The sequence below is a fragment of the Heptranchias perlo genome, chromosome 2 (assembly GCF_035084215.1).
Source record: "Heptranchias perlo isolate sHepPer1 chromosome 2, sHepPer1.hap1, whole genome shotgun sequence".
Lineage (NCBI taxonomy): Eukaryota > Metazoa > Chordata > Chondrichthyes > Hexanchiformes > Hexanchidae > Heptranchias > Heptranchias perlo.
The window spans coordinates 93765633-93778321 of NC_090326.1; the positions used below are offsets into that span (position 1 = coordinate 93765633).

A 12689-nucleotide genomic window follows, 5' to 3' on the forward strand; every position below is an offset into this window, starting at 1 on the left:
AGAGACCATAATTTAAAAATCAGACTAATCTCCCAATCTCCCCATGAGTAGAATAATATTCCATAGATCTTCATTACACTGTCTGTTTGCACCACACCTTAAAAGATAATTAGAACAAAATATTAATTTTAAGTGGCTTTAAACCATCTGTTTTCAATGTTTTCATATATATCACATAGATTATGCTAAGTGTTTCTTGGAGACATCACATTGTGCTGTGTTAAATATTGTACTACATCAGTGAGATGAGTGATTATTACAAAAAAAACTGATAAGCATAGCTGGTGCTCAAAATAAAGTAACAATTCTCATCTCTGAATGAACAGTTCATCACAGTAGCAGAACTAGAAGAGTAAGTGTTCATTTAAATCTTGTGCTCAATACTCCACATGCCAAATATCCATGGCCAACCTTATCACACATTGCAATTCTTAACTTAGAATATACAGCATACATGAGAAACTGCAAAAAATCCTGATCTTTCTATCTCCAGGTGTTCATTACCACAATCTTAAAGAATTTTGGCAAGAAAAACTCACCTGACTCATAGCAATTAAAGTGCCCAGTGATCCAGTATGTAGAGAACTGTATAATCTACCCACATTAATTACTGCCAGTAACTAAATTGTTGGTGACCCAATGTTTAACTCACAAATGTTATTCTGAAGTACAGATGCATATTTATATTGTTCTCACTTAAACTTTCTCTCCTTTTCCAGTTATAAGAATTGATAAGACCTGTAATTGCTCAGGAAATACTAACAAACATCAAAAACTAACAAAAGTAGCAGCACTGTTTCAAGTAAAAGTAATTCTAAAAGCTCCTTTTGTAACTAACATGAGCTCCAAGTCAGTAATGTCATGGGAGAAGGAAGCCCCAGCAAAGGCAAAGATTACCACAAATTTCAACAGCCATTACTAGAGAGACATATGGCATGTTTAACATTCTATTGCTCTATATACAGAACATATAAGGATGGGAATGCTAACCTGCATCCACCCAACCTCTCTACCGCCCCCCCCAATTCTTTTTCACTGCAAAAGAGAGATGTCATTTCACAAGGATAACTACCAAAATGTGTATAAGGGAGTGAATCAGTGAATGGAGAGATGTCAAATTAGTTTTTAGTTTGCGTTCAAGGATTCTACGTCTGCAGTAAGTTTTTAAATAGTATGTCACCAAGTTTGTTCTACCAAGCACTCTCCAACCTCTCACTCCTTTCTTTTTCCCACCTCCATGAACTTGTATGAAAAAGAATTTTTAAACCTGAATGAACAGAAGTACAAGAAATTGAAAGAGAGTGCAAGAAATTAGACAGTACCTAGTTGCGACTATCAAACATATTAAAACACTTCACATACAATGAATTACTTTGAAATATAAATGTAATGAGATGAACGACTAGTTGATCTGTTTTTTGCTGGTGTTGGTTGGGGGAGGGGTGAGTGGGGAAAGGGATGGCGCTTGATGTCGGTCAGAAAACAGAGAACTTCCTGTATGGGGCCTCAACTTTTCACCATATTTATTAATGACTTGGATGAAGGAATAGAGTTGTATATCCAGATTTGCAGATTACACTATGTTAGGAGGCACAAAAAGATTTGTGGATGGAAGCAGGAAGTTACAAGGGACATAGACTAAGTGAATGAGTAAAACTATGACAGGTGGAGTACAATGTGGGGAAATGTGAGGTCATCCAATTTGGATCCAAGAAAGACAAATTAAAATATTTTCTTAATAGCGAGAGACATAGGAGCTGTGGAGGAGCAAAGGGATTTAGGCGATCATGCAATCAAATCACTAAAAACCAGTGCACAGCTTCAAAAAATAATTAGAAAGGCTAATGAAATGTCCTTTACCACAAGAGGATTGGAATTCAAAAGTGCGGAAGCGATGCTGCCATTGTAGAACCTTGGTCAAACCCCACCTGGAGTACTGCGTTCAGTTTTGGGCATCAAACCTCAGGAAAGATATATTGGCCTTGGAGGGGGGGTTGGGGGGGGAGGGGGGGGAACATAGGAACAGGAGTAGGCCATTCAGCCCCTCGTGCCTGCTCCGCCATTTGATAAGATCATGGCTGATCTGTGATCTAATTCCACATACCTGCCTTCGGCCCATATCCCTTAATACCTTTGGTTGCCAAAAAGCTATCTATCTCACATTTAAATTTAGCAATTGAGCTAGTATCAATTGCCGTTTGCGGAAGAGAGTTCCAAACTTCTACCACCCTTTGTGTGTAGAAATGTTTTCTAATCTCGCTCCTGAAAGGCCTGGCTCTAATTTTTAGACTGTGCCCCCTACTCCTAAAATACCCAGCCGGTGGAAATAGTTTCTCTCTATCCACCCTATCTGTTCCCCTTAATATCTTATAAACTTCGATCAGATCACCCCTTAACCTTCTAAACTCCAGAGAATACAACCCCAATTTGTTTAGTCTCTCCTCGTAACTTAACCCTTGAAGTCAGGGTATCATTCTAGTAAACCTACACTGCACTCCCTCCTAGGCCAATATGTCCTTCTGAAGGTGCGGTGCCCAGAACTGCTCACAGTACTCCAGGTGCGGTCTAACCAGGGTTTTGTACATCTATAGGGTGTACAGATTAGATTCACCAGAATGATACCAGTGCTTAAAGGGTTAAGTTATGAGGACAGGTTGCATAAACTTGGCTTGTATTCCCTTGAGTTTAAAAAAATCAAGTCATCTAAATCGAGATAATTAAAATGTTAAAGGATTCGATAGGGTCGATACAGAGAAACCATTTCCTCTGGTGGGGGAATCCAGAACATTGTAATATTAGAGTTAGGCCATTTAGGAGTGAAATCAGGAAGCACTATTTCATACAAAGGGTTTGCTCCTCCTTTCAGCATCTCACCATGTTCTACCCCTCTCACCTCTCCTTTAAAATCCTCGTTCGCTACCGCCCACCCAAGTACTACAACCCTCCGAGATCTCTGCGCTCCTCCAATTCTTGCCTCTTGCGCATCCCCGCTTTTAATCGCTCCACCATTGGCGGCCGTGCCTTCAGCCTCTTTGGCCCTAAGCTCTGGAATTCCCTCCCTAAACCTCTCCGCCTCTCCCTCCTCCTTTAAGATGCTCCTTAAAACTGTTGACCAAACTTTTGGTTACCTGTCCTAATATCTCCTTATGTGACTCGGTGTCAAATTTTGTTTGATAACACTCCTGTGAAGCGCCTTGGGACGTTTTGCTATGTTAAAGGCACTATATAAATGCAAGCTGTTGTAGTGTAGATCTGGAACTCACTCCTCCAAAAGGCTGTGAATGCTAGATCAATTGAAATTTTCAAGACCGAGATCGATAGATTTTAGTTGAGTAAGCATATAAAGGGATATGGAACAAAAGCAGGTAAACGGAGTTGACGTGCAGATCAGCCATGTTATAACTGAATGACGGAACAGGTTCGAGGGGCTGAATGGCCTACTCCTGTTCCTATGTTCAAACAGTACCATGAAGACCACTTGAACTGCCAGCACAGGGTAGACAGGATCTCAGTTTAATATCTCACCCAAAAGACAACACCTCTGATACTGCAGTACTCGATTCAGTACTGCACTAAAGGCTAGTTTATGTGCTGAAGTCTTGGAGTGAGGCTTGCACCCATATCTTCTGATTCAGAGACTAAAGTGCTGCTAACTGTGTCAAGCTGATACTATCAGCTATCTAAATTGAAACCTGCATCAAACCAAGCTGTAAACAGCAAACAAGATCTAAATTAACTACATAATGTAACTGATGGGATGTGCAGATGTTCTTCATAAAATATAATAAAAACCTTATACAAACTCTTGGCAAAACTTTGTCCTTTGAAATATTGTCATTCAGTCCAAGCTTTCAAATTACCAGTGTACTGCAATGTGTTTAAATTCACTTGATTCTAATCTGTGGAAACAGTTACAAATCTGATTCTTTATACAAAACTGTAAGTATGTGAAAGAGACATCAAACTTTAACTCTTTCCAATTAAAGAATTCCAAAGCTCTCCCTTTACAAAATATTTTCTCAGATGGCGAGAATTGAGCTTGCAGACAATAATGGATCATCATAAACACAAAACCATTCACTGCCCCAATTAAAGAATTTCAATATACTTTAAAAATATATAGGCATTCTATCCTAATCAAACATAACTGTGCCTAAGAAAATGTACACCTCCACTGAGCAATTTTTGCATCCAAAATGTTTTCACTTTTACTGTTTTAAGCAACTTGCTAGGCTCTTGAAAAAGATGGAACATCAGGATGCATGAATGTATTCTTCATAGTTTCAAAACAAGGCTTAGAGGTTGCAAAAAAGGATAATCATTTTAATCTGGCAAAGAACCATGTGATACACACCAGACAAACAAATATTACTGAAACATCACATAATCTTTGGCACAATAAAAACTATGTCCCTTATGAACACATCCTTAGCACAAACCCTGCATGTGCAGCATAACTTTATTAAGATTTACAGTACACAAGTCTTCCAGAAGTGCACCAGTTTACAAGCATTTACTCAGCAAATTAAGCCATCTTTCTTCAGAGTTGAGAATACAATAATCTATGATGATTCATTATGCAAACAGAAAATTTCCCTCGTGAAATCTAGAAGCATCAATTACCTGTAAATGAAGCTTAGCATTTGAAGCATGCTAAAGATGATATCAACTATTTTTTAAAAAAATATATAGCTACCACTAAAGTCAGTTAGGAAAACGTTGCGCAGAACAGTAGATTCTTATTGGATGAGTTTCCATTCTAAAAATTAAGCGCAATGTTCTTTTGAGCGAATAGGGTTTCAGCCCTTCAATTTGTGAAACTCTATTTAAACGGACATCCTTGTCGCCGATCTACCACTCTTACTTCTCCAATAAATATTAAAATTATATACTTGGAACACACTAAAGCAAAAACCACTGTATTTATTAGCCATCATGGCGCTATTATGATCAGATCAGTCTAAACCTATCTCTACTAAAGACTGCCTCAAAACTCCCCAATGAGGAATCAATGCCCTTCTAACTACTCCGAACCTCTTCAACAGATAATAAATCAAACCAACTAAGAATTGTAACCAAGAATATTTTTATTAATGCAGGCACCGAATGCAATGAATCCTAACAAAATATTCAACATGAGTTTTAGTGACCACTCTTCAGACCCGAAGGTCATTTGCAGACTATCCTGAACTGTTCATGTAAAATTCAAACAAATCAAATAAGGTCAAAATGATAGTGGATATAGATGAAGTATTACGACTGAGGGTCATATTGATCAATTAGGCCAGTGTTACATTTTAAATGTAAGTTGTGTGAATCTTAAATTCCCTTTGCCAATTTAAGGGACTTTTATTCTCCTATGAAAATATTCCAAGGGGAAAGTTGGGGGAGATCTATCTGCACCTTGTTTTATGTTTAAGATATGTGCTGAGAGGGCACTTTAAGTAAATCTTCCATTGACGACAGCCATAAATGTTATGAGGACTGCTGTAGTATAACACATACAAGATTGTTATCGCAGTAGAAACATCCAAACAAAAAATAAGCAAAAAGCCACATCTCATGTTTTGTCACATGATAATATCTCACTGTCACAACGGGATAAGAAATGCAAAGATATGAATTGAAATGAAAATAATTAGAAAATTTGATTCTTTAAATAATTTAAGCACTGTAAGGGAGGGAAAGAGTGAGTGAGATGAATGAGAACAATAGAAAGAAGGGGAACAAGCAAAAGTGATAGCTTAAAAAATAAGCATGTGGAGCTGCTTATTACAGATCTGCAAGAGTGGCCCTCAAACAAAATCTGCTTAGGAATGAAGTCCTCGCCAAAATGTTAGTGAGTTGTAATATTAGTTTGGCTACTGTTGGACATATACAGCACACTTTATGTTCACTGATGTTTTTACATTACTTTATGTAAAATAAACCATTAATAAACAACTGAAAGAAGTTTGATATAAATAATGCTAAAAAGCGAATTAATCCCACCAGATCATAGCGGTTAACAAAACTACTTTACAGCAGACATTTCATTATATTCACACTAATTTGGCCAGCTGGAAGACAAAACTGGTAAGATCACGATTTCTTCCTTTTCCAATTATGAGTATTTGTTGTGTGTTTCAAAGAATGATAAACGATTAGTTCTGGACTGCCAGCACAGACATGATGGGCCAAATGACTTCATTCTGTGCTGCAAACTTCTATGGTTTTAACTACTCTCCACAACCAAAGATCATCTACTTCTACCACCAGCCACTACACCATAACTGCTGGCATTCCAGGGACAAAGTGTTATCAGATATCAAGGCCTCCCAATCATATCCTAGATTACCTGTGAATACAAATTTGTAGGCTAATGCAGGCTCCACATGGATTCAAACAGAGACAGATTTGGAAGCCCTGTAGAAGATCAACTTGCTGGAATAACAGCACAGTTGATAATGGAACATTTCCAGAGACATCTATCAGATCGATCTAACGTTAACAAGCATGGAAGAATGAAGCCTGTACTGGGAAGCATTTGACCAGAAATCCTCATGCAAGACATATCAGCTTACCCTTGCCCACCAAGCCAAATATCCACCTAGTCCCAACCTTGCCTTAGCCATAAACCCCCATCCCTCTCTAGTTTCTCACCCATCTCTCCCATGCCCAGTCTAAGCTCATATTATCCATGAACTACACCTCCTGCTCCCTCGATCTCTTCCACTAAACTGCTGGCTATTCAACTTCCCTTCTCACCCTCCATGCTCAATGACATTATAAAAGGTTCCCTCTCCTCAGGTGCTGTTTACCTGCCTTTCAAAACCATTGTCGTCATTCTCTCCTCAAAACAAACACCTTTGAATCCTTTGTCCTTACAAACTACCATCCAGCTCCCAGTTGCGATGAGGACACAAAGTGTCTGCAAAGGGATATTGACAGGTCAAGTGAATGGGCAAAAATTTGGCAGATGGAATATAATGTGGGAAAATGTGAAGTCATCCACTTTGGGAGGAAAAATAAAAAAGCAAAATATTATTTGAATGGAGAAATACTACAAAATGCTGCGGTACAGAGGGATCAGGGTGTCCTCGTACATGAAACACAAAGAGTCAACATATAGGTGCAGCAGGTAATCCGGAAGGCAAACAGAATATTGGCCTTTATTTCTAAGGTGGTGCAGTATAAAAGCAGGGAAGTCATGCTACAACTGTACAGGGTGCTGGTGAGACCACACATGGAGTACTGCGTTCAGTTCTGGTGCACTTATTTAAGGAAGGACATACTTGCATTGGAGGCAGCTCAGAGAAGGTTCACTAGTTGATTCTGGGTATGGAAGGGTTGTCTTATGAGGAAAGATTGAACAGGTTGGGTCTATACTTATTGGAGTTTAGAAGAATGAGAGGAGACCTTATTGAAACATACAAGATTCTGAGGGGACTCAATAGGGTAGATGCTGAGAGGATGTTACCCCTCATGGGGGAATCTAAAACAAGGGGGCATAGTCTCAGAATAAGGGGTCGCCCGTTTAAGACGGAAATGAGGAGGAATTTCTTCTCCCAGAGGGTCGTGAATCTTTGGAATTCTTTACCCCAAAAATCTATGGAGGCTGAGTCAATGAATACATTCAAGGCTGAGTTAGACACATTTTTGATCAGCAAGGGAGTCAAAGGATATGGGGAAAAGGCAGAAAAGTGGAGTTGAGGTAAAAATCAGATCAGCCATGATCTCATTGAATGGCGGAGTAGGCTCGAGGGGCCGAATGGCCTACTCCTGCTCCTATCTCTTATGGTCAGCTCCAATTTCCCTTTCCTCTCCAAAATTCTTAAATGGGCTATTGCCTCCCAGATCTGTGCACACCTATCCTGCCACTTTGACAATGCATTATCCCTCCCAGTCCTACACCACCTCTCCGCAGCCTTTAACAGGGTCGACCACACCAGCCTCGTCCAAAGCATCTCCTCTGTTATCCAGTTTAGTTGGACTGCCCTCGCTTTGTTCAAATCTTTGCTACCCTATTAAAGCCAGAGCATTTCTACCAGTGGCTTCTCTTTGCACCTTTGTGCTGTTACCTCAGGAGTCCCCAAAGTGTCTATCCTTGGCCTTCTCCTTTTCTTCATCTACAGGCTGCCCCTTGGCAATATAGGGTCAACTTCCACATGGATGCTGGCGACCCGATCAGATTACTTACCTGTTACCCAGTCTAAGGTGAGATGCAAATTTTTCCAGTTAAACATTGGGAAGACTGAAGCCATCATCTTTGGCTCCAGCCACAACTCAATACCCTCACTACTGATTCCATCCCCCTCCCCGGCCAATGCCTCAGGCTGAACCAGACTGTTTGCAATTTCAACATTCTAGTCAACCATCAACTGAGTTTTTGACTCCATGTGCCCTCCATCACAGAGACCGCCTACTTTCACATCTAACATCGCCCAGCTTCACCCTTGCCTCAACCCATCCTTCGCTGAAACCCTCAACTATGCCTGTCATCTTCAGACTCGCCTATTCCAATGCTCATTTGACAAGCCTACCATACTCCACACTCTAAATTTCAGCTCATCCAAAACCCTGTTGCCCGCATCCTATGCTGCACCAAGTCCCACTCACCATCACCCCTGCCCTTGTTAACTTACACTGACTCTCAATCTTCCAACGCCTCCAATTTAATATTCTCAGCTTCATATTAAAATCTCTTCATGACCTTGCCCTCCCCTTTCTGTGTAACCTTCTCCAGCCCTACACCCCCACCACTCCCCTCACTCTTCATTCCTTTGACTCTGGCCTTTTGTACTTCCCCCCCCCCCCCCACTTCACCCGACCATTGGGGGCTGCGCCTTAAGCCGTCCAAGCCCCATGTTCTGGAATTCCCTCCCTAAACCCCACTCCTCTCCATCTATATCTCCTCTTTTAAGACCATCCTTGAAACCCAACTCTTTGACCAAGCATTAAATCTCATATCTTTTTTGGCTCAGCATCCATTTTTGTCTGATTAAGCCTCTACGTTAAAGGTGCCACATAAATGCAAGTTGCTGTTGCGTGATGTGAGAAGCTAAAACTAGCTTTAAAAATGTAAGTGAATTAGATAATACGAAGAATTTAATGTACATAGACGTTTAGGACTAGGTCAGATTTTATACACGTACATGTTAAATCATGTAGCTGTTACTTGAGGTTGAAGGTTAGTGGTCAGTTCGGTCATGCTTACTTATTTTATATTAGAACGAGGCCGAGCATTAAATTCTGCACGTCCGGGGTTCCCTTTCAGATTGACGGCAATACGACCTGAAACCAAAAATTTATTTTTCAACATTCTGATGATGTTTCAGTTTGTTTTCGTAGCGGAAAGTGCAGTTGCTATGTTACGTACTAGGGACTATAAGGACTGAACGGCGCAAGCAACGTGCCCTGATTGCTACCTTCCCGGCGAGGGCAGGAATAAACCCCATCGCGCTGTCCCTTAAAGATTGCGGAATGGAAAAAAATGCATCCATATATCCGAATTTGTAAGTAAGAAAATTACGCTGTATCCATTCGTCAAACGGATGCATTTAATGATACTTCAGGGAATGCCTTACAAAAGCCACAACCAAATTATTTATAACTGTAGAACAAGTAAATCATAATCCGCAAGGATAGGGCTGCATTTTCCAGCAATATGGCAAGTCAGGGTTCCTATATTCCATCCCGTGGCTGTGCACTGCCATTTAAAACATTGTACAACAGCAATGTAACATGACTTCCTTCTAGGTCTACTGACCAACAAGCACAAACTGTCACTTCTATCGCTTGTGAAACATAGATATCATATTGAAAAACAAGTATTTTCGCTTCACCACTCAGTAACTGCGCTGAAAATAATCCAAACTGAACCTTTCTTTACATCAGCTCTCACTGCATCTGTACACAAACTTAACTCAATTCAGATTTTTTTTTAAAAGCCAAAAATAATTCCGTTTACATCTGCACACTTAGTTAAAAAACAAGTTATTATAGATAAAATTGTGTGTCTGCAACGTGTTTTAGATATGTCAATTACATTCCTAAAGAATATATTACATAATTGTCTTTACATGTTTATTTGTTAAGATGCCCATAACATGCTTAGCCATTGCAATGCATTCATCAATGATTGACTTACTTTTATGAGAGCTGTGCTGAACCTAATTTTCCTCTTGGCTGGAATATTATCTTCATCAGACAATCCTGTTACTTCTGTACATTCCACAATTGGTTCATAATTATTTCCATCGCTATCCACTTGCTCCTCTGAGTCCTCATAAGTCTGCTCCCAACCAGCGTCTTCTCCTGATCCCACACTGCAACCTTCATTCTCCACATTTTCAACGTTACGTTCAGTTTTTGGATATTCTTTCTCGCTGCCTTTGTCAGCTGATTGACTTATGACTGGAGTCTCAGAATGTTCAGCTGTACTTTCCTCGGAGGAATTTTCACTTGCTGTTGAACCTCGTTTACCTGACGGTATTTCAGCTCCAACTGTACTGCTTTTTAGAGAGTCGGAAACAACATTGGATCGTTTCACGTCCTTGGCAATATTTACGTGTGCCCCAAAGTCATAGCTACCTTCCGCAGTAGATCCTTTCTCCTGTTGGTCATCATGATCGTCTACACCTTCATGGACCCCAGGTTTAATTTGCCGTACCTCCACTGCACTGTGACTTAAAGAAATGTCTGTTTTTACGGTCTCTGGTGGAAATGCCGCGTGGCTTGCGATGTTTTGCTGCTTTTCACTTGTCCTAGGTGAACCTGCAGCATCTTGGTTTACAAAATAAATCCCGTATTGACCCTGGATAGCGGATGTTTTGGAATCCGTTTGCTGCTGCTCCACGTTCAGCGGTTCAGATATTCTAGACGAAGTGGATGGGACAGCGGCGCAATGTCCACTCGCAAAGTACTGCCCGCTTTCACCAGCTGCCAGGTTTTGCTGCTCGGTGTTTTCGAAGACGGCACTGAGCTGGCTGACAGTGGGCGACACGGTCTCCGTCCTGGGGCTGGTGCTGTCCAAAGACTCGGTGCTACCTCTGCCGGAGCGGAGGCCATCGATCCCTCGCAGCTCGTCCAGCAGCTGGTCCTGGGAGCTCTTCCTCTCCCTTTTGGGGGAGCACTGGTGAGACGGGGCCGCCGACTCGCGGGTGCTCTGCTCGAAGAGCTTGCGAGTCTCCGAAAATTTGGAGTAAGTGGACGGCCCGTCTCGCCTGGAGTCGATGCGACTCGTCCGGTCGGACACGTTAGACGCCAACTTGACACGGGCGCCGGCTGCAACCTGTGCCACATCCCGGGCTCTGACTCTCCGATGCGGGGAGGAGGGAGCCCCTCTGCCGCCTTTGCCTCTGGGAGAAGCCCCATTGTCCTCGCCGGGCCCCATGCCCATCTGCATGAACAGCATGTTCTTGATCCGGTTGACATTGGAGCCGTATTTCCTGCCCCGAGTCTGATGCTGCTGTTGCGGCGGTGGCGGCGGCGGTTTCTCGGACCCTTCCCTCGCCTTTGAATTGCCTCCTGCGGCGGCCGCCGCCCCCGCGCTGCCATCGGCTTTATTGAAGGTGGTTTTCAGAGCCTGAAACTCGGTCCTGTAAGCGTTGCGGTGCGGAGAGGCACTGCGGAGGGTCGATCTCTCTCCTGAAGCCTCGGTCTTCATCATGTTTTACCGTCAACAGCAGATAATGAGAAAGCGAGGCGACCAGTGGGCTGTAACGCGGCTGTTTGAAAAACGATCCTCCTCCTTCCCTCCTCCCACACACACACACACACACAACTGCTTCCTCGCAATAAACGCACGGATCTCCGCGGGGGCTCTTACGCGGCCGCTGTCACGCCGGGAGTAGCTGAAGGAGGTGGAGGAGAAGCCTGGGGGCGCAGGGGGACAGGTGCCCCTGATCCCGAAGCGCAACAGCAGCAGCTGCCCGCTAACATGCCGGCACTGCGGCGAGGCTCGGAAGCGAGCACGTCTGTCTGAGCCCGAGCTCCGCTCTCTCTCGGTGGTGGTGCCGCTGCCGTGCCCGCTCCTCGCGCTCTCTCTCTCCCCCCGTGCCGTGCCCGCTCCTCGCTCGCGCTCCCTCCCACCCCGTGCCGTGCCCGCTCCTCGCGCGCGCTCTCTCTCCCCTCCCCGTGCCCGCTCCTCGCTCGCGCTCCCTCCCCGTGCCCGCTCCTCGCGCGCGCGCTCTCTCTCTCCCCTCCCCGTGCCGTGCCCGCTCCTCGCGCGCGCGCTCTCTCTCTCCCCTCCCCGTGCCGTGCCCGCTCCTCGCGCGCGCTCTCTCTCCCCTCCCCGTGCCCGCTCCTCGCTCGCGCTCCCTCCCCGTGCCCGCTCCTCGCGCGCGCGCTCTCTCTCTCCCCTCCCCGTGCCGTGCCCGCTCCTCGCGCGCTCTCTCTCTCCCCTCCCCGTACCGTGCCCGCTCCTCGCGCTCTCTCTCTCCCCGCCCCCGTACCGTGCCCGCTCCTCGCGCGCTCTCTCCCCCCGTGCCGTGCCCGCTCCTCGCGCGCTCTCTCCCCCCGTACCGTGCCCGCTCCTCGCGCGCTCTCTCCCCCCGTGCCGTGCCCGCTCCTCGCGCTCTCTTCCCCTGCGCGGACGCAGCCGTTCCTCTGACAGCGTCTCGCGCTCCACTGAAACAAAACGCCGGGACACCGCGCGCCGCTGACGTCATCGCGTCACCGCGCGTTAGTCAACACAACATCGCAAACAA

General features: G+C 44.1%; 1 protein-coding gene across 8 annotated transcripts in view; it reads right to left on the reverse strand.

Annotated features, from left to right (window-relative positions):
* The window catches only part of ppp1r9a (protein phosphatase 1, regulatory subunit 9A), a 371465-nt gene extending 359301 nt beyond the window's left edge, over positions 1-12164 (reverse strand). For 5 of the 8 annotated variants that reach the window (XM_068004352.1, XM_068004343.1, XM_068004329.1 and 2 more), the window contains exon 1: positions 10130-12164. In XM_068004352.1, the coding sequence (XP_067860453.1) occupies positions 10130-11650 (1521 nt within the window). In that variant the 5' untranslated portion in view covers positions 11651-12164. The remainder of the gene's footprint in view (positions 1-10129) is intronic. The other 3 variants (XM_068004378.1, XM_068004369.1, XM_068004336.1) reach the window with 1 other exon arrangement.
* Between the last annotated feature and the right edge of the window lie 525 nt (positions 12165-12689).